Source organism: Vicugna pacos, chromosome 19 (genome assembly GCF_048564905.1).
Source record: "Vicugna pacos chromosome 19, VicPac4, whole genome shotgun sequence".
In the NCBI taxonomy this organism is placed as follows: domain Eukaryota; kingdom Metazoa; phylum Chordata; class Mammalia; order Artiodactyla; family Camelidae; genus Vicugna; species Vicugna pacos.
The window spans coordinates 12,272,063-12,293,009 of NC_133005.1; the positions used below are offsets into that span (position 1 = coordinate 12,272,063).

Genomic DNA, 20,947 nt, shown 5'->3' on the forward strand with positions numbered 1-20,947 from the left:
TGAGAGCTTTGGGTAAATATTTAAAATATATTTTTAAAATGTATGTTTAAGATAATCTCTAAGTGTTTGGTATCTTTAAATTCTAGTGTGCTAAATTAAGTTAAATGACAAGATTTTATTAAATAGCTATGCCATTTTCAGATAAAATAACATTGAAATATGAATTACTTAACATTTAACTTCCTCTTACAGTGAAACTAAAGGTATATAGAAATATTAATAAATGGTTGGTGCCACACTGAAATAGTCTCTATTAGTAAGGGAATGATCTCAGTATCCTAGGAAAGTAATATAAATGCGTAAAGGAAGATATAAGAATGGAATTATATTTTGTTAATGAAAAATAGTGACTTTCTCCTGAACCTGGTTACTTCTGAATAGAAGAAAAATAAGGGACACACTAATATAAGTATAGAAAGCTGTGGAAGGCTTGTGGAAAAGAAACCCTGAGGGAAGAGTTTTGTACATGGTCAGAATTGGCTAAGTTTAGAAACAAATTGGGCAACGTAAATGAATCTTAGAAGTAAGCTGGTACAAGATTAGAATTGTTTTTCTCTCTGTTAAGAGGAAAAAATTTTCTTAAAATGTTAATCCTCCTTCAGTAACAGATTGTAAAACTTCTTATACCACTTAGCTGATCTGTTCTGCCTTTACCTTTGACGTATTTTCTTGTTAATGAATTAGTACTACTTTACAGTGATCTATATGTTTATCTGATCAAGTGTTCTGAAATCTTTCAAAAAGCTCCCCAAATATAAAATTCTAATTAATTAAATAAAAATTAATTTAATTAATTAAAATTCTTTTAATCTCCAGTTAAGTTTGGGATGCTACAGAAGGCCCCTGAAACATCCCAAAGAGAGATTTTTAACTATAAAGTTTCATTTGGCATTTTAAATAACATGGAATTGTCAAATGAATCATAAAACTTCTAAGGTTATATTGAATGAGACAATATTATTAATATAGATATTGTAGAAATTATATGGACTCCCTAAAATTCTGGTATATCTGAAATGTTACCAATGATAATTATGGGTATAGTGAACAGATTTCTTTATTGATTATAGTGTAACGGTGTTTAACCATGCTTTTAAATCTTTTGTCATTTTTAGACAGTTAATTGTTTTCTTCTGATGGTTTTGCAAAATGCTTTCTCTTCAAGGAGATTTACTGATTTCTAATAAATTTCACACTATAGCACTGAACTAAACTGGGTAAGACATTTTAAAGTTCTAATGAAAACTCTCATTAAAAGAATTAATTACATGGGACTGATTAACCTGCTGAATATGGTTATAATTTTTGATATTGTTTGAAATACTACTGGCTTTTAACCTGTTTCCCAGACGTAAAGAATCTCTTCTCCTTAAGCTAGTTATGGTTCACAGAAATTTGATAAATTATACCTATGTAATCACACTTGGAACACTTATCTTTTCTCTCTATCTGATCCCTCAAGAGACTAAAAACACTTAGGTCCCCAGTGGCTCTATCAAACAAATTAGGGAGATCATCTCCTAACAGATATAGGAGTATAAAGATATTTTAAGGATTTTAAAGAGAAAAGAATTTACCTAAATCTGTAAGGCAGAAACCCATGAAAAGCCTTGACGTGGCTTTCTTGGCCTTAGCAAACCTTAACATTCTACCCTGAGACTCCGTATTAAAACTTCCAACACAGCCAATTTAAAAAAGCCTATATGATCAAATAATCAGACTTAACTTGTAAAAAATTAATCTTGATTTGGCTATATTTGAGAAAACTGAGGGTAACTTAAGAGAGAAAATAAATTATATTTTAGTGGATATTAAATTCTAGTTTTGTTAATTGAGGTCCATATTTACTAAGACACTTCCCAGATCATTCCTTGCTGTTATGTCACATTACTGTACGGTTTAATTGAATTATGAAAAGGATACTCTAGGTTTGTTTCTGAAGCTCAGAAATCTATCCTTGGGTAAAGTTCCAATGCCTCATGACCTGCAGCCAGGGGATTATACATACTGCAACAGGCATGACTTAAAGAACTGTCTCCAACCTGAATGGAAGGACCCTTTTTCAGGTACTCTTTACCAGACCATACACAACAAAGCTGAAGGAAACGGAGTCTCGGATTCATTTCCTATCTGAAACATCCCCTGCAGTGCACTGGCCTATCGAGTGCTGCTCACCTTAAAACAATGCCCAAATGGATAAAAAGCTACCAGACCAGGATGAGAAGAAGACGACATCTGAGCTAGACAGCTGACCCAAGACACCGGACCAGGAGTGTATACCAATTACTTTGATAATTTCTCCAACCTTTGATTATGAACTACTCCACTTGTTAAGTTTATGATAAATTACCTATGTCTAGTACTTCTGTGTTACCTTGGTGGGTTTCCCTACTCCAAGGCTCTAACTAGATAGCCCTCAGAAACGTTATTCTAAAAAGAATTTAAAGTTCTGTTTAGGCCACTGTTGATCTTACAAGGTGGGAGATTTCAACTGGCCAATTAATACCTGCTCTGACCCTGACCATAAATATGAACTTTCTCATAGGATCAAACTCAGAAACACAAGCAAAATTTTAACCCAAAAATACAACTTCTCGACTATTAAATTCTTACTGGTGACTTTATTAACGTTACTAGCTGTATTACTTATATCCTGTCTATTTTATAAAATTGTTGTCTGTTACATTTCCCAATGTGTAACTAGGCCCACAAGATTGATGATGGCTAAACATCTTGAAGAAACAGATAAAATTTGTAACCCTGAATAAAATAAATATAATAGTGTGATTCTAGGTATGGGAATGAGCAAAGATGGGAAAACACTTTCTGTATCATAATAGACTAGTAAGACAGGTGATCCAGAGAACTTTTAGTATCAACAGGGCCTGATAAAAAAAACTTACACCTTGAATGGCAACTTAGAAGATTCTTCACCTGAACTAGGAATGAGCCATCCTAGCACCGTGGGACAAAATTGGTCATGAAATGTCTCTCAAAATATTGGTCGAATTTAGGACCAAGTGAGAGCACTGTGAATGAAAATACTACAATGTGAATGAAAATACTGCAACCATGACAGTAAACAAAGAATGCTGAATCCGAGTCATCAGCGGCTGCTGCCAACCCCCAGCGAGTACATGCCTACAGCCCGGCCTCTCAGCCACTCACAGTGGTGCCCTCTGAGCAGACTCAGAGTAAGAAAGGACAGGATACTGGCCCTAGATAGCCAGGTGCTTGCCAAAGGAATGAATTCAATGACCCAAATGTTTGCTTCTCACCATACATAGAAAAGCAGTAAATACTTGAACTTGAGATATCTGGTTTTCTTTAGATAACAAGCAATATTTTATTGTTCCAATTACCTGGTCTTTGTTGTAAGCTTCTATATATCCTAGCTCCTCCCCTACCTCTTGGGAGCAGTCCCTCAGAGTGATCTGAGAGGCTGTCATCCCGGCTCGAGTCCTCCAGCCAAATAAAACAAAGCCCTTAACATATAGGCTGAACGTTTATTTCAGTGACGTTCCAGAATAGACACAACTCATCAATTCTGTAATGGAACACACTGAATCAGGAACCAAAGCGTGTTTTAGTCCGGAAAATCTCCGGGTTCCTATTTCTTCCTGTCATTATACAATCCCTCTAGAACTCATTAATTTGCTGTCTGCTCCTCTGGCAACAAAACTCATAGAAGACTCAACTCAGCAGAGCGCCCTGCTGGGGAGAACACCCCGCAGAAGCACTGCAGGCTGCCTGCCCTCCTGCACGCTCTGCTGACCCTTGGTGTCCTCCGTGGAGACCAGGCCAACAGAGCTGTTCCTAACAGCTACAAATTTGCACACGTTAAATAAATCATTTTATTTTATATGATATTTTACGTATATACACATCTCTGAAAACAGCTTTGCAGAAGCTCAAATCTTCAACATCAATCCCCAAAGGCAAATCCGGTCCCCAAGGGGAAACAAGACTTAAGACGACGCTAAGGCCTCCAAAGTCCTCTCAAGGACCGTCAACAAAACTGCCTGCAGGTCTGCAGCTGCAGGCTGTTACATGTCTGCTTTTAAAGCAACCCCTTCCTGCCCTCGGTTATTACAGTGTCCCTCTATGCCCTCCCGTCTCAGGGTAAAAGCAGCCGTTGCAGAACCTTGCAGGGAAGCACTGACAGGAGTGGACAAAGAGGATCAGAGCTAAGCTAATACTTCTGATGACACGACCTTGTCACTGTGTCACTTTACAGATGAAGATATATATAGAGAGATGTGGGGTGATATTGCTTAAAGTCACACAGCTAATAAGTGGCAAAGTCTATAACTCTCCTCTTCCATTCGGCGTGACGCCCCAGCTGGGACGCCCACATGGTTGTCTCATGCCTGCCTGAACAATCCTCTCCTGTCACTCATAACCCACACAGGGTCTGACCCTAGCCTGCCTTTTCAGCGTCTATTCCCTCCAGTCTCTCAGGAACAAGGCCGTTTGGGCCACTGTATGACTTCCGGCTCCCGGAAACATCAGTGCTCATGCTGGTCTTGCCTGTGCATCCGGCCCGCTGCTCAGAGGCTCTTCCTCCCCTGCAGGAGTACGTTTCCAGTCTCCGCAGGGACACCTCCTCAGGGGAGCCCTCTTCTCGCTCTCAGCACGGCAGGGCCACATCCCGAGCTGCCCCATTAGGACAGTGTGCGCCCAGGTCTGTTAATCAGACCAGCAGCATCAGAGCCAGGGATTATGCCCGGGCTACCCTGCAAAACTACTGCCCGCCACACAGCCCCCAGCCAGCAGGTCACCTGGAAGTCACAGCAAGTGCCCCACCCAATCCAGAAGCCTCTTCATTTGCCAGCATCGCTGATGACTGGTTTCCAAACTTTGGTCAGTTTTGCACAAAACAGCACCTTCAACTGTGAAGCAGAGGGTTTCGCTTCTGCTCCCCATCCTTACTGGTAATGTCAAGGAAAACAAAGAGGCCTTTTCTCAACACTTTTATAATGACACCCTCCCACCCACAATACTCATATGCTCAAGAGCTTTGGATCCACGTGATTTTCTTTCCCTTATGATAAGCAGCTCAAAACACTGCGGGATTCCTTCTATTTAGAGGGTATTTGTACTCAGTTTATCGGCTTTAATCTGTTTTTGTCTCTCTTCAATATCCCTAGCAGTTGCCACCTCTTACTCCCTTCAGCAGCCTCCCTCCCAACATCTACTCTAGGAAATCAGCTGTGATGAGGGGCCCTGGGGCAGTCACAGACGATGCAACTAAGGCAAAGAGAGGGTCCATAATTTGCCCGAGAAGATCAGCTTCAACCCCCAACAATGTGTGTCACGTCCCTGTGTTTAACTCTTATGCTAAGCAAGATAACTTTTTGTAGATTATGGTTATAAACAGATGAGGTATAAAAATACATACAAGGACACACATCTACTCTAAGATGCTCACTAACTCCACTATTTTGTTTCTACTTATTTCTATTAAAAAATATTAAGAACCTCTGCAGTCAGTATAGCAAAATGTTACTGGGCTTTAAATCCAGAATATAGAGGTGTTAAATGTGTCATTACTCATACTTATTTGTATGTTCACAATACAAAATTATTTGAAAGTCCCTCTCACCTCCCCCTACTCACTACTGGCTCTCACCTGAGCTCCCAGACCACCCATCTAACAACCTTTCACTTTACCCACAGCTGAACTCATCAGTTTTCCGCAGAACTCCCTCTGCAGCTTTCCCTCCTCAGAGCACAGAAGGACCATCATTTACCTCATTAATCCACCCAGAAACCTGGGCCTTACTCCATCCTGCATTCACAGACAGCCTTCATCCTTTCCTTTTTACCATCTAAACATGCCTTCAATATGTTCGCTTTTAAACACTGACCGTCCCACCGCTCAAGTGGAAGCCACCAACACTGCCCACCTGGACTCACGAGTCTCCTAAGTGGCCCCACAGCCGCTCTCCCCTACTTGAGACAAATGGGACTGTGCCACTCCGGCGCATTTGGACTCTTTTAAGACCCACTCTTCTTAGAAGAAACTCCAAGTTCTTCACCAGGTGAAAGTCTTTGCCATGAAATTGTCACCTCAGGGAGGGCAGGACCCGCCCTCTCCCCTCGGCCCCGCCCTCTGGCAGAGCATCAGCTTGGGAGGACCTGCTGAGCTACACCAGCCTGTATTCTAAACCTGGTCTGAGTTCTTAGCAAACTGCTTCACTTATCCATACAATTCCAAGGTAAATTAGAAAGATTTTAGATGTTGAGCTAGACTATTGATTTTGGGATTTTGCACTAGCAACCTGCAAGGACATGTTCTAAAGATTCTGTCTTCTTAAAACCACACCCAGGTTAAAGGAGTATTTGTGGAATGTCTTCGGAGGAAAACGGACTTTACTTTTACAGGCTTTATGTTTTATAACATGAACAACCCGGACAGGGTCACAAATGGAACCGCCTCACAAGTGACGGAAGACAGGTGAGAGGCACAAAGCAACAGGTTGCAAAGATGGTAAGAGCAAACATGATTCTCCAACCCCCCCAAAAATTTTTGAAACAACCAAAAATTCTGAATTTTAAAAGTAAAAGAGTATCATATAGAGAAATGAAATAAATAATGCTCTTCATCAGGGTTTCAAGATCTCACTCCAGAATTTTTAGCAGGCCATACTGAATCCTAGCACAGAAAAATCAAATGGACTTGTAGTGAGAAAGTTCCAGGAAAACTGCAGTAATTCCTCCACTTGTGTAAGGACATACACTCACCTGCTGAAGGTGAATGTAAACCGCATTCTGGATAAATTCGAAAGCTTCCAGGCTCCGCTTCTGGATGCCAAGGACATGGACAGCTTGGAAGCATGCTTCTAACTCAGTCACCAGCATTTTTACACTGCAGGGGAAATGGAGGCACCCAGTCAAGGGCAGAGATGTTCCTGTCGTGTCTCACAGGCCGTGCCTCGGGGATTCAGTGCCCTGCAGCAGCCCTGGCCCCAGGCAAGGACCAGCAGCGTTTTCCACCCAAGCAGGAGGGGCACTGTGCTTGAGAAAGCCCATCTCCGATGGGGGCAAGAGGGGCTGGTGGGGTTCAGTGAACCTATAAATGCCCACAGAAATATGCCTGCATTCATTCAAGTGATGCAAACAACTGTAGCAGGCTATTTAACAAAATTTCAATTGTCAGTGGAAATTTTGCCATTCCTTTCCGCTTGTCCCCTGCACTCTGAGACAGGCTTAGGCTCTCTTACACCTGCAGCTCTGTGCAATAGTTGTGAAGTCATTTTACTTTACAGATACCACGGTTCTGCCCAGGGTGATATCCAGCCCAGAGCGGTGGCCCAGGCCAATTTAAAGCTATGTGGCTTGCGTGCGGGGACAATTACAGGAGCTGGTTCTGGAGCCAGGCCCCTCCCCACCTGTGCTCCCCTCTCTCCCGAGGCCCCGCTGCCAAGCACTCAGGCTCCGTGATCTTATGTCATACTCTTCTACTCTACTCCAAACCCTTTTCCTTTTCTTTTTTTTCCCTAATTATTCCCAGCTGGAGTGATTTTTCAATCTCAATATCTGAAAAAAATTCCTGCAGCCGAAAAAGAGGTCTCCAGAGGTCAATGACCATATGCTGGTTCCTGAAGAGAGCCCCTGGCTACGGGGACCCTCACCAACACTCACGGGGCATCAGAGATGTTGCAGGGTCGGCCACCCCCTACAAGAGTTTGCTGTCACCCCAATGCCTGCACAGCATCCCTGCTCACAAAATATAGTTGGTACACTTATCGGTTATTAAGAAGCAAAAATACAAAATTGCTCATATTTCTTACTAATATTATCTATGAAGCTGGAAACGGAATTGTAATAAAATGTAACAGTTTTTACCCTATGTTAGATCTGTTCCTTTGGGTTTAAACCTGTGCCCTGTTTCCTAGGCTCAGACTTGGTAGCTCTGCACCATTTGAAAAAGAAAGTTGCCTTTAGCCTGAAATCTGCAGGAAAGCCTATTCTCCTGGCCCTGATCTTTAAAAATGTTAGCTCATCTGCACTTCTGTAGAGATGGCAAGTTGCATAATAGAGAATAGCCTTTGTTTTTTTGGAGGTTTTACAGGGGTACCATGATTTGATCCACATGGACAGCTGCAAGAACAGCGGATTCAAAGGACAAACAATTCATAAAACAAGAAGTATGCAACAACCAACCACAACCCCGCCCCTTTTTAGTATAAAAGGAGACTGAATTCTTACTTGGGGAAGATAGTTCTCCAGGACATCAGTCTGCCATCTTCTGGGTCTGCCACCATTGCAAGTGAAGTCACTATTCCTTGCTCCAACACCTCATCTCCCGGTTTATTGGCCTGTCATGCGGCGAGCAGAACGAGTTTGGACTCGGTAACAAAATGACTGCATTGGAGGTAGTATGTTTCCAATGTTTCCTCGTTTCCAATATGTAACATGCACATCATTTATGATCTAGTGCAAATAATTCATCAAAGACAACCACAAAAAGAAACTATACTCACCTAGCTATCAACACTGAAGTCACAACCTGTCAATTTTATATGATGTTGAACAACACAATGGAAAAACCTAACATAGGGAGTTGATTCCACAGAAATAAAATTATTTCTACTCCTTCAATACTTTTTCTTTTCTTTTCTATTTTATTTTGTTTTGCTTATTGAAAGGAAAATAAAAGTCAAGTCATTTTATTTCACGTATTTTTGTTATAGCTACATTCTTTAAATACTACAAAGAGATTTAAACTGCAAAAAAAATTGTTCATATATTAGTATAAAGATATATACACAATCAATGGGGATTAGGAAAGGAATGGACATTTACTAAAAATCCACTGCAATCCTGTCTTTTACAAGCATATCCTGGAATATAAGCTGTATGATCCAGGGGCCCCACCCCCATTCTCACTGTTGAGTCCCTTAGCAATCAACTACTAAGGCACCAGCATAGAACCATGTGATCAGTATTTTAGGAATAAATTAGGGAATTAGCACATTCAATTCTAAAACAAAAACCCTAAAATAAATACTGAACTTATTTACAGATAAAAAAATTGGAACCAAAAAAGTAGTTATTTCCCCAAGGTCACAAAGCTAATAACTGGTAAAGACAAGATTTGAACTCATCTGCCTGATTCTAAAAACTAAGGTGGAACTCCCATTCGACTGGGGAGGGTCCAGCAGCAGAGCCTATCACCCTATCTTTGTTCAGATCTAGCCTTAGACAGCCTGAGACAGCACCCCATTCCTATGGAACACGAGGGCAAATGATAACAATAAGGATTTTATATCAAGTAGTTTGTTAGGTCTCATTTTTATAAAGTGTCAGCAGGTCAGCAGAAAAACTCTGGAAAATATGAGTGGGTCCAGAGCTTTCTGCTGATTAGTAACTCAGTCTCTCAGGACATAGTGACCTTCCCATGAGAGGCCTCATGGACATAAACTAAAGGCAGCTGAGCAATGAAAACTAACAAGAACCTGGAACTCAAGCAAGAAGGTTCCCTGCCATCCCCCACCCAGTTGCCTCTTCACCCACATGGACACGATGGCAGGAGACCCAGATTCTTGTCCAAGTTACATCATCATGGATTCTCATCCATAATAATGTATGACTCTATGCCGCCTTATGTCCATTAAAACTCAAATATGATAACACCAATATCTCAGCAGAATATCTATGTCTCCACTTCCTGTCTTCTAATAGGAGAATATTTTTATGGACAAAAAGCAGAAATCCAATTTAAAAAACCATGCACAAAGCCAGGTGAAATTCTGCTTAAGAGACTGCTCTCACGCTGAGTAAATGAAAACTCAGAAAAAGTGGCCCTTCTCCCTCAGCAAATGGGAGGTAGCCTGATGTGTGTGTGTGTGTGTGTGTGCACGTGTGTGTGTGTGTGTAAATCAAATACAATGAATTCTGGGATGTGTACAGTTTTTTTTAACTCACTGTCATTTCATGGGAATGAGCCAACATTTAAATAATTTGAATCTAGTTTTCTGAGAGAGTCTCAGGCTCTTGGTGGAGGAGGTGAAAAGGGAGAGTGAAGGAGGAAAGAGGTACATGAAGCAAAGAAGTAAGAATACTGCCAGGGAAAGGCAAGACGTTAGTTTTGTTCTTCCTTGCACCACATACAAATTAGGGACTCGCTTTCTGCTGATGACTTATGGAGCACTGAGTTGCAGGAGAAGAGGGGACAGCTCATTGCTCACTGAGCTTGTGACTGTACGTGGCATCTTATAGACACAAATCATTTACCCTGATCAAACACTCTAGCAGCAGGCTGTAATTCTTCTGTTTTGAGAGACAACAAAGCAGGAGTTCAAACAGGATGCATAACTTGACAAAAGTCAGAGGTCCAGTAAACTAAAGAGGATTAATTCAAACTCAGATCTGAATGCAGAGTCTGATCTTCCCACTCCCAGGACTGGAAAATCCTTAACACAGGCTCCCCAGCTCCCCTGCATTGTTCCTGGCACCAAGCATTTGCCATGGCAATGGTCACCATTTCTCACAGACACAGCGCTCTGTGCAGCAAATGACCTTGATCAGACCTTGATCATCTACCTGCCACGCCCACCAGGCTTCACCATACAGGCAGGAAAGCTGGCTTTCTAGTGCATACAAAGCCATTCCTTGTCTAACCTGGGTTCTTCTGTGGTTTCTCCAGCCTAAAGGCAGCCATGAAACTGCTCACAGTTTGTACATGAGCCACACTACCTCTCTCCATCTGTCTCCCCACCTATACTACTTAGCTATGAACATTTTGAGAATCTTCGACACAAATTTTTAAAAACAAAAAAGAAAGGATTCTGGAACAACTACTTAATACTTACAATTTTAAATGACAAATTACAAAGTGAGTATTTACAAACCGAATCTTCCTTTCTAAATTTCAGTTTTAAGCGTTTAAAAATATAATAGCAAAAAATTTTCACTTACAAAATTGACAAAAACATAAACAATAATCTGGAATAAGTTAAAAAATAATGCCCATGTTCTAAATGGAGAAACTTCAGGGCTGTGCTGAGGGGTAAAGTAAGAGGTGAGAATGTAGAGACATCAACAAATTGCATGGAGGAAAGCAGTTTTGTAACGATGTAAGTTCTCATCAGAATAATTCAAAACTTACTGAAAACTCCCATGACAACTCCAATCTGATTTTTTTTTAACTTGAACAAAATATTTTGGAATTCTTCAGGAATAATAAAATCATAATACTAGACAAGAAAATTTGGGATGGAAGAAAAGAATGAAAAAAATTCAGACTGCCAATTATTAAATAAATTTTTACAATATGTAAGTTATGGTGCTGGAGTAAGAAAGGCAGATTGACAGAAGGGAACCATGAGCTCAAAAAGAGACTCTAGTGTACATAAGTATTTTGTAAAGGTGGGATTTCAAATCAAAGAGAAATGTATGACTTCAATAATTGTCCTGAGACAATCAGACAATCACCTAGAAAGAATAAATACTATTCCTCTCATAAGGACCACAAGATAATTTACAGACAGTGATGTAAATATAAAAAAGTACTAATAACAGCAAATACAACACTTTGCTCTTATTAACTCAACTTACCCTTACATTAACAAGTACTATTATCATCTCCATCTTAGAGATTAAAAAAAACCTACAGAGGAGATTTATTCCAGTATAAGAAATTATTTTTAAGAATACTTTCAAAGATAAAACACATAAGGAATACATTTATTATCATAAGAATATTTTGAGACACTACCAAAATAAAAATCCTCCTAAACAAAATGAAAGGCAAGAAATGACAAGAAAAAGCTCTGTGATACATGTTGTTGAAGACAAGAAGTTAATGTTCATAACATACAAAGAGCTGTCACAAAGCAACAAGAAGCTCCCCCACTTAAATGTGTGCAAAGAATAAAAGGAATCATTCATTTTAAAAAAGTCAAATGGCTAATGAGTGAAAAATGCTCAATACCTCACTGGTCAGCAAATGCAAACTAAAACAATGAAAAAGCACTTTTGCTCATCATATTGGCAAATATTTTTAAAAGATATTCTATCTAGTATCCATCTGTGGGAGAAGAAACCATGAGCGACATTTTCAGAGGACGACATGTCAATGGATATGTAAACTCTGAAAAATGTACGTACACACTGACTCAACACCACTTCTAGGAATCGTTTCCTTTAGGAAAAAACAAATTTAGTCCAAAAAGATGTACCCATCAGGGCATTTACACAGCACTGTTTACAATGGTGGGAAGAAAAACTGAAGTGAAATCATATCCAGCAATAGAGAATTGGTTACATAAGTAATTGTGCATCTTTTCATTCCCCTATGGAAGGAATTTCTAGAGTTACTTGAATGGAGTCTGTGATGAATGTAAATGTCACATCCAGGGACTAAATTTCCAGAAGCCTTAACTAAAGGAATACTCATAAAAGATCACAGGAATGTCTGTACAAGAAGGATGCCAGTCAAATATCCTTTCTGACAGTGGAAAATGGAGAAAACTTAACTGTCCACCATCAAGACAATGATGCGGTAAATCACGACGAGCTGCGAGCAATGAGGGAGCCGGCGTTTTGCCGTGGTCCAGGACCTTGTCCACAGCATTCTCTCACCAAAGGTGTGCGTGGGAAAGAGACCACACCCGCAAATCAGGAGACCCCTCCACTCTATCTGAAAGGACCGTGTGAGTCTGGAGTGGGAGGACGTCTATGATATACACCTGAGTGATTGAAGCGAGCTGCAGAAAAACATATAGTATGGTCTCATTTTTAAATAAAGCATATATACACACACGTATACATGGAATTCTCATATGTGTGTATATATGTATGTCATAGGCATAAAGGTCATGAAACATATATATCAAATTTTCAACAGTTTTTACTCTTCGGAAATAAGGGGAAGGGAGGTAGGGCCTTCCTGTACCACCACAGTTCTCTTTTCAGTATTTCAGTTAAGTATACTTGGAATTTAAAAGTTTATTTAAGTCCGAAGTAAAATGGACAATGCCTCCACAAGACAGAATGCTATACTGGTCATCAAAAATCATGCCAGAGGAGATAGAATATTGTAGAAAAACATATAAAAAGCCAAATGGAAAATGGAGGTGTCCACACAGTAAACAGTCACAGAGTGCTCTCTGGTTTTTTATGACAGAGGTGATCCACACTGATGAAAATATACGTTAACGTGTTAATTATTATCTTTGAATAGCGGGACAAGGATAGCCTCTTTTGCCCCCTTTTTCAGAGTTATTATTTTAAATGCACATTCTTTTTCATCTGAAAAAAGCATTTTTAGGTGTGTAGTACTACGCATTGGAGAATAATACAAGAATACTTAGAGAAACAAGTAACTAGGAGACAAAGCAGCAGCATCACACAATGTAGGAAGGGCGATCCTGATTAACACCACGCAGTTACATAAGGACCCACAAAGTGAGAGCACCTGCTGTAACAGGGCGTGGCCCCCTTCTATTTGTCAGCAGTGTCTTCAGGGCTGAGGCAGTTCTGAGCACGGCCAGTGTCAGTGCTGGTGTCTGGATTGATGCTACTGGGGGTGAGGGCACCTGCAAGCCGAGAGGAAGAACAGAAATCATCCTCTGCCTTTTCTGTCTTGTTTCTTTGTTACTTTAAAAGAGAGGCATATATAAGATAAACCGTGTATCTCCCCAAATGAAATTTCAGTAATGAACCCGTTTTTAAAGACTTCACAGCTTATATTCTGCCTATAACTGTCTTTTCAACAAAGATCATATTTATTAAATGTTAATTAACTCAGTTAATTAACTCCCTGTTGAAACATTCTAGTAAAGAACATGAAATGCAGTATGTAAAAGAACCACACCTGCAGTGACTAGCTCAGCTGTCTTGACGGCAGTGCAGTCAGCCCCCACCATCCCGTGGCCCTGAGCTCCTGATGCTGGTAAGAGATTACGCTGCCGCCTCAGATGGAGAGAAACTGTGAAAGCATTTCTTGAACCCTACAGCACTGACAAAACATAACTGACAAATCCCAGGCCCCTTTGAGGCTCTCATTTTCTGTTTCTGGCCAACCCCCGTCAATGAGCAGAACCACCCAATTCCCGAGCCATGGGACTCACGTGGGAAGCAGTTTTGGAGAAATTTCCAGGTATAGAATGTAACCAACTATACACAGAACTCTGAAAAAAGAAAAGATGCCATACTCTGATTTTGGAAGACACTCAAAATATTCTACTAAGCCTTAGTAGCTGGAAAGGCTGGGCTTCTCCTAAGTCACTTATTTATTTCACAGACAGTAAGCATCTCCCTGAAATCCTGCTTCCCTGTGTCTGCTGGGAGCTTGAAGCACACTGCTGCTGACGATCTTATAAGTCACATGGCAGAGGCATGTGTCTCACGCCTGCAACCCTCACACAGGCTCGCCTCCTAGCCTCACTGTCTGAACTGGGCCCCATTTTCTCACCTGTTTATTTGGTATCTGTTCTTCTGTAAGCTACCTGAAATGCGTTTTGGAACATGTCAGAAGAAACAGTGGGTTGAGAAATGGACAGATTGAGAGGTGAGAGATGGGCAGACAGAGAGAGAGACTCCAAGAAAAGGGGAACAAATAAAATTTCCTATGCAAAACCCTCTTCTAATCAGGGAAGGAAACCACCACGGAAAAGTGTGAAGAGGCAGGTAGCTTAGGACTGTTTCCTGGATTCCATGAAAAGTAACACCAAGAGATGAGAGGGTAGAACTTTAAATAGTAAAAGAAAAAAAGCACGCATGCTTGAAAAATATATCTACAATATGTACTTTCTAAAGAATAGACTGAAATCAGCAGGGCCCAATAACACTATACTTGGGTATTTACAGAAGTGAGAATCCCATCTCCAAACCGCAAGGCATCCCTTCAGAGCACTGACAGTCTACATGGGGCGGTCATAAAGCCGTCACCGCAAAAGCTATGCTACCCTGCACTTACGAGGAACGAGCAGCTGTGCTCAGGCTGCCCACGCGCGTCATTTACACCCCACAGCACCTCTACGGGGGGGGGACGCCTAGCGAGCCCCGTCTCTGCAGGACAGAAAACCAGTTCTGGAGAGGCTAAGCCGACTTACAAGTTCTCCATCTCACAGGACTGGTCTCTCCAGAGCAGGACATGAACTCGGACCCACGATTGTAACCATGGTACTACAGTGCTTTGTGTGCTGTTTGTGTGTATAATACATTTGTTTCTATCATGAAAGGTTATTTAATAAATGATCGGTTGTCTTGTCTATCTCATTAGCTCACAATCAATCTTTATACTGTTGAATTGTACTCTTTTCCCCTGGAGAAAGGAACGGAAACAGCGGGGGTCAGAAAGAGGTGGGGCTCCATTCTTTATCTGGGATCTCATCTCATCTCATCGAAGTCCCCAAACAGGGAAAAGGAGCAAATGTTCTCTTTATCTTTTAAAGAGAGGGCTCCAGTGATGGTGACTTATTCAATTACAAAATCAAGGCTGGGGAAAGGGCACATGCAGCAACTAGAGCAGTATCAGCTGTAGGAAGGTCAAAAGTGCTCACGGGAGGGCTCAGGGGGCAGCCTCATTTAATTTCAATCAATAAAACAATAACAAACTCTAAAAATACTGGCCTACAATGGATTAGCTCTTTCTTGACATCTAGCAAGTTTCCACAGCCCACATGTAACATTATCGGGAACCAGTGAAAGGAAGAGTCCACAGACAAGGAAAATCAATGCCACAGGCAGGCTGAAACCCAGGCTAGAGTTTAGGAAGAGAAAGGGCATAGTTAAGAACTGGGGAAAGGCTGGGGGAAAAAACCATCACAATGACTCTCAAGCATCATCCAACAATCATATAATCATTCATTCAAGAGAGAGTTACTGAGGTCGTATTCTGTGCAAGATTGTACAGCGGGTGAAGCAAGAGCGCAGCGTCCATGGTGGCAGCAAGTTGCGGGGCTCAAATACACTTCTGATCCCGGTGCCTTGCACACTTGTCCTCAATATAAAGGCAAAGATAATTAAAGTAAAATAATACTCTGTAAACTCAAAGCATTGTTGAAAAAAAAAAGTTAAAGAAGACCTAAATACCAGGACAGACACTCCACACACATTCCCCTATCAAAAGAAAATGCTCTTGGAATGGCAGTGCTCCCCAGAGCAATCCGTATATTCAACGTGGTCTCGATCACAATCCCAGCGGGCTCCTCTGCAGAAACTGACTATCTGCTGCTACAATTCATATGGGAATTTGAGGATCTCAGTAACCAATACGTACTTGAAAAAGAAAAATTTGAGAGGACTTATAATTCTCAATTTCAAACCTTACAACTGTATCTCCAGGTGAGATTAGAGGCCATTGTGAAGTTATTACTGTGTTAATCCTTATTTACTAAATTCTCTACAATGAATATAACTGTTACAATAAGAAAAATAAAAAGTAAGTTATCCTTTAAAACATGCACACTGATTCATTCATTGGGAAAAAAATTATTCTATCAATTAAGAGATAAATATCTATTGAAAAAGGACAACTTAAAAACAAGAGTGCATTTGCATTTTTCATAAATTGAAAACTGAAAAGCACAAAGACGTCAAGTTTCTAGGGAGACCAATGCAACATATTAATAGTTATTTGCAGAAATTCTAATTTAACAATGAAAACCCTGGAAAGGGAAAATCGTGACTGACAGCCAACGGCAAACACATGGAGAGCAAAGGCCTTGAAATCACAGTTCCTTTAACTCTGCTCCTAACACTATAGGAGAGGAAATTCCTCACTGAGGGGACAGTGGAATCCCATGCATAAGACAGTATACACAGTACAAACTGCACTAGAATCGGGGGTGATTTTCTTAGAAGAATTCTAAAGTTACAAAATTGCTGAAAAACTATTAAAACACTGACAGAAAGATTAAAACACACAGTCATATATATTATATAGAAACATATGTAGTCTGCTCCCATGTTGCATAGAAATACAAACATATTTGTTCATTTATGGGCACTTATGACTTTATCCCTGGTAGAATATTTCAACTAAAACAAATAATCAATATAACACTCCTTTTGTCAAATCTACTTGATAAGTTACTCTGCTATGTAACCATAATGTGTCTAAGATAGATCTAAAATTAGTGAAAAAGAGCTTTGTATGGCTTCTTGAACTATTCTCAAAATTCAAAGCTTAATTTTAAAACAGATCTGAACAGTAATTCTATATTACCTTTTCCGTCATGAAATGAACAACACAGTCTGTTGTCAAAATTCTGTCCTTACAATGATTCACGAGCACCGTATCCTCACAAAACTGCTGGACAGCAAGGCACTGTCCAGACACTGTGACCCAACAAATGAAACACAATGAAGACAGTGACCCTATTTTGGAGGGCTTATAGTCTGTGTCAACACCAGGGTTTTATTTGATTGGTTTGATTGGTTGGCAAAATAAAATCAATCAAGTACTTTCTTCTTTGAACATTCTATAAGTCATGACTCTGCTGTTAGTGTCATGAGCAGGAAAGACTTAAGCATGACTTGATTAGATCAACTAGCAACAATCATCACTGGAGAGTAATAAAGAAGTTAACTGATAGCAATGCTTCTCCCTACATGAGACCTAAAATAAATCGATACTGATATCCGAAAAGAAAATGAGAATTTGAGGTCCCCAATAAGAAAAAAATCTAACAAGAAATCAAAAAAGTAAAGATTTTTTCATTAACGTTTCCTGGAAAGATTGGAGCATGGTGGTGTTGAGCTCAGATGCTAGGGAAAAACATGAGGGTCTGAATTCCCACAGCACTGGGTAGCTTTGACACTAATATGTCAGTCAAATTCTCTGCATCTCAGTCTCCGATGCATAGACTGGGGACAACAACAGTACCCATCTCCTAGAACGGTCTAAGAATTAAGTTATTTTAAATATACAAGTTTAAATAAAATACATCAGATATTTAATATGACCCCAAAAGCACAAGGAAAAATGAAAACAGAGATAAATTGGAGTTCATTAAAATTTAAAACTTTGCTTCAAAAGACACCATCCAGAAAGTGAAAAAACAACACTCAGGAGAAAATTTTTCAAATCATTTATCTGATAAGGAATTTGTGTATCAAAAAAAAAATTCCACAGCTCAACAATAAAAAGACAACTCAATTAAAAAATGAATAAAGGATCTGAAAATATATTTTTCAAGGAAAATATACAAATGGCCAATAAGCACAATGAAACGATGTTCAATAACATTAGCTCTAAAGGAAATCAAGTCAAAACAACTAGGAGAAACCGCTTCACACTCACTACAATAGGTTATAATCAAAAAAAGATTAATAAGCATTAATGAGGACACAGAGGAAGCGGAGCTCGCAGCCCTTGCTCGTGAGAACGTAACACAGCGTGGCCACTTTGGAAAACATCCTGGCATGTCCTCAGAGAATTGAACATTTGGTTTCTGAATGATCCAGCAATTCTGCTTCCTGGGCACAGAAGTAAGAGAATTGAAAACAAATGTTCACATAAAAACTCCTACAGAAATTTTCACCATTACTTTTCTCCATTCCTTTTCAGAGCCAAAAAACAGAAACAACCCAAATGTCTATCACGTGATGAATGGGTAAACAGAGGGGCCCAGCCATACAGTGGAATATTATTCAGCAATAGCGAAGCATAGAGTACTGACCCAGGCCACAATGTGGACAAATATTGAAAACGTTACTCAGTGTGAAAGAAGTCAGTCAAAATAGACGGTTCCACTTACATGAAGTGACTCGATTTGCATGAAATGTTCAGCACACGCAAATCCACAGAGACAGAAGAGTGGCTCCCTGGGGCTTGGGGAGGATGGGGAAGTTGATAATGTCTGCTTATGCGTACAGCGTTTCCTGTTGGGGGGATGAAAATGTTCTAAGATTGACTGGGATGCACATTTCTGGGCATAGAGTAAAATCCGCTGTACATTTTAATGGGTGATTTGTATTAAAACTGTTAAGAACAAAAGCACCTCGGGCTAGTACCTTCCATAGTAAATGCAAATTGCTAACATTTATTACAGGAAGAAGAAACTGCCCTCAGCATGAAAGCAGGAGATCAGCAAATATTAGTTAACCAAAATTGGACAAGAGCATTTCACTTGAAACTGTTGCTGAGTGTACATGAAATATTCAGACATGACAAGGAAAATCAGTTTGACATCACGAAGAAGCATTCTGCTTCAAATGCAATTCAAGGATTCGGCAAGCCCAGCTGCTACATATGACCAGAGAAGAAACCTGGTTCTTAAAACAAGCACCAGAGCCAACAAGGAAATGGTGGTGAGGAAAGCAGGCGGCCTAAAATCTGGAACAGTGAGCTACAAATAATTTCTCCACTGAAAATTCAAAAATAAAATGAAAGTGATGTAATGCTGTGTTGAACTCACGTGAATGGCCTTCCTGAAGTGCTTGACAGTTCTGTAACCCCGAATGACTCAGGAGAATCAGCATGGCTCCTGGGATTCCCCAAGTAACTGCCCACAAGCACGCTGACCACCATCACATCTGCCAGGGTTGAATTGCAGAGAAGAGACCAACCTCTGAAAGGCACAGGGAATGTTGACAAGGGAATAAAAGGCTGCAGTCAATCCAGGGACAGAGACCCTGTGAGCAGAGGCCAAAAGGCTGCAGGTGAACTGGAGTGGCCCTGGGGCAGGAAGGGACCACAGGGGAGCATATCTCAATTATCTACTCTCTCTCCCTCGGGTAGGAGGGATAAAGCCTGCATCCTTCTCACCTGGAACTGTGGGTTCTGGCTGGCGGAAGTTTTACCGACAAGGAATAAATTACTCAAGACTGCGGAAAAAGGAAAGAAAGCGAGAGGGATTAGGGAGCCAACTCCACGAGTCTCTCAAATGCTCCCATATTTATTGTGTATAATCAAAGGAAAAAGTCATTAACAGTTGTGAGATAGTAGGCAGGAACTTGGGGAAAGAAGGGATGAGACAGAGATTGTAGACTCCACCATGAGTACTAAGGCTTAGTTTACCTTTAGGGAAGTCATGGGGTGAGGGGAACAAGATACATTTTTTAGACATGTTCATTACAAAGCAGACCACCAGACCAGCCTGGTCCCTGTTTTGGGGATAATAGACTATCTAACACCACGCAGGCCTGGCGTTTATAGCTGAGGGCCTGGGTCATTGCTGTGCAATAAGCAGAGTGCTAACTATAACCTCAAATATGCAAGCAAGGCATTGTCTCTCCTTTTTATGGCAAGGAGACAGGAGTGAGGATGCACAGGTGCTTGCTTTAAAGCAGTTACTAAGCACATTTTTCCTTCTTAAAGTTGACAGTCGGCTGGGATGTGTTACAATTTGTTAACCCAATCATGGGCTCCCACATGGAACCATTATGGAGGACATCTTAGGATGACAAATCCTGGCTCTGGGTCTTTTCCTGCCAGCTTCGGCCACTCCAACAGGGTCTAGACACATCGCTGAATAACGATCCCACAGAACCACCTAAACTCTTAACTCCTGGTGCTTGAAACTTAATTTTAGCTCTACACAACTTAACGTAGAAAAGTTTCAGAAATAAAAGATATTGTATTCTTTTTATATCTCAACATAAGACTGATTTTTCTGATTGCTCTAAGCTGCTTCTACATGGTAAAGCACCTAATTCTGCAGGTGAATTCAGTACTTTCCTTTGGGCATAACTAGACAGTCTGGGCTGTCTGACTTCTATTAGTCAAATACCAATACACTTAATTGATTTCTTTGTTCATCAATTTCAGCCTGGAGGTGAGGGTCTGTCACTATTTTCCTCAGCCCACCCTCTACTCTTTTCTCATCAGCATCTCAGGCCTCCTGAAAACAAAACAAAGCATTTGTTTCCCTTCATCTACACTTTCCACAAAGGCAACAGGAATCATCATGCCTAGAGAATGAATTCAACACAAATTTTACAACAAAAATCTATAAACCTGAAGCAACTCCATCTCCGACTCATGATA

At 40.5% G+C, this 20,947-nt stretch overlaps 1 protein-coding gene across 2 annotated transcripts in view; it reads right to left on the reverse strand.

Annotated features, from left to right (window-relative positions):
• The window catches only part of LOC140687380 (trafficking protein particle complex subunit 9-like), a 71,103-nt gene that overhangs the window by 24,472 nt on the left and 25,684 nt on the right, over positions 1–20,947 (reverse strand). Inside the window, exons 1-2 of one of the 2 annotated variants that reach the window (XM_072943813.1) lie at positions 8,215–8,370; positions 6,748–6,871 (exon numbers count right to left, since the gene is read on the reverse strand). The exons of the other annotated variant lie outside the window; for it this stretch is intronic. Of the exons in view, the coding sequence (XP_072799914.1) occupies positions 6,748–6,824 (77 nt within the window). The 5' untranslated portion in view covers positions 6,825–6,871; positions 8,215–8,370. Of the gene's footprint in view, positions 1–6,747; positions 6,872–8,214; positions 8,371–20,947 lie in introns of those variants that run through there. 2 annotated transcript variants of the gene reach the window in all.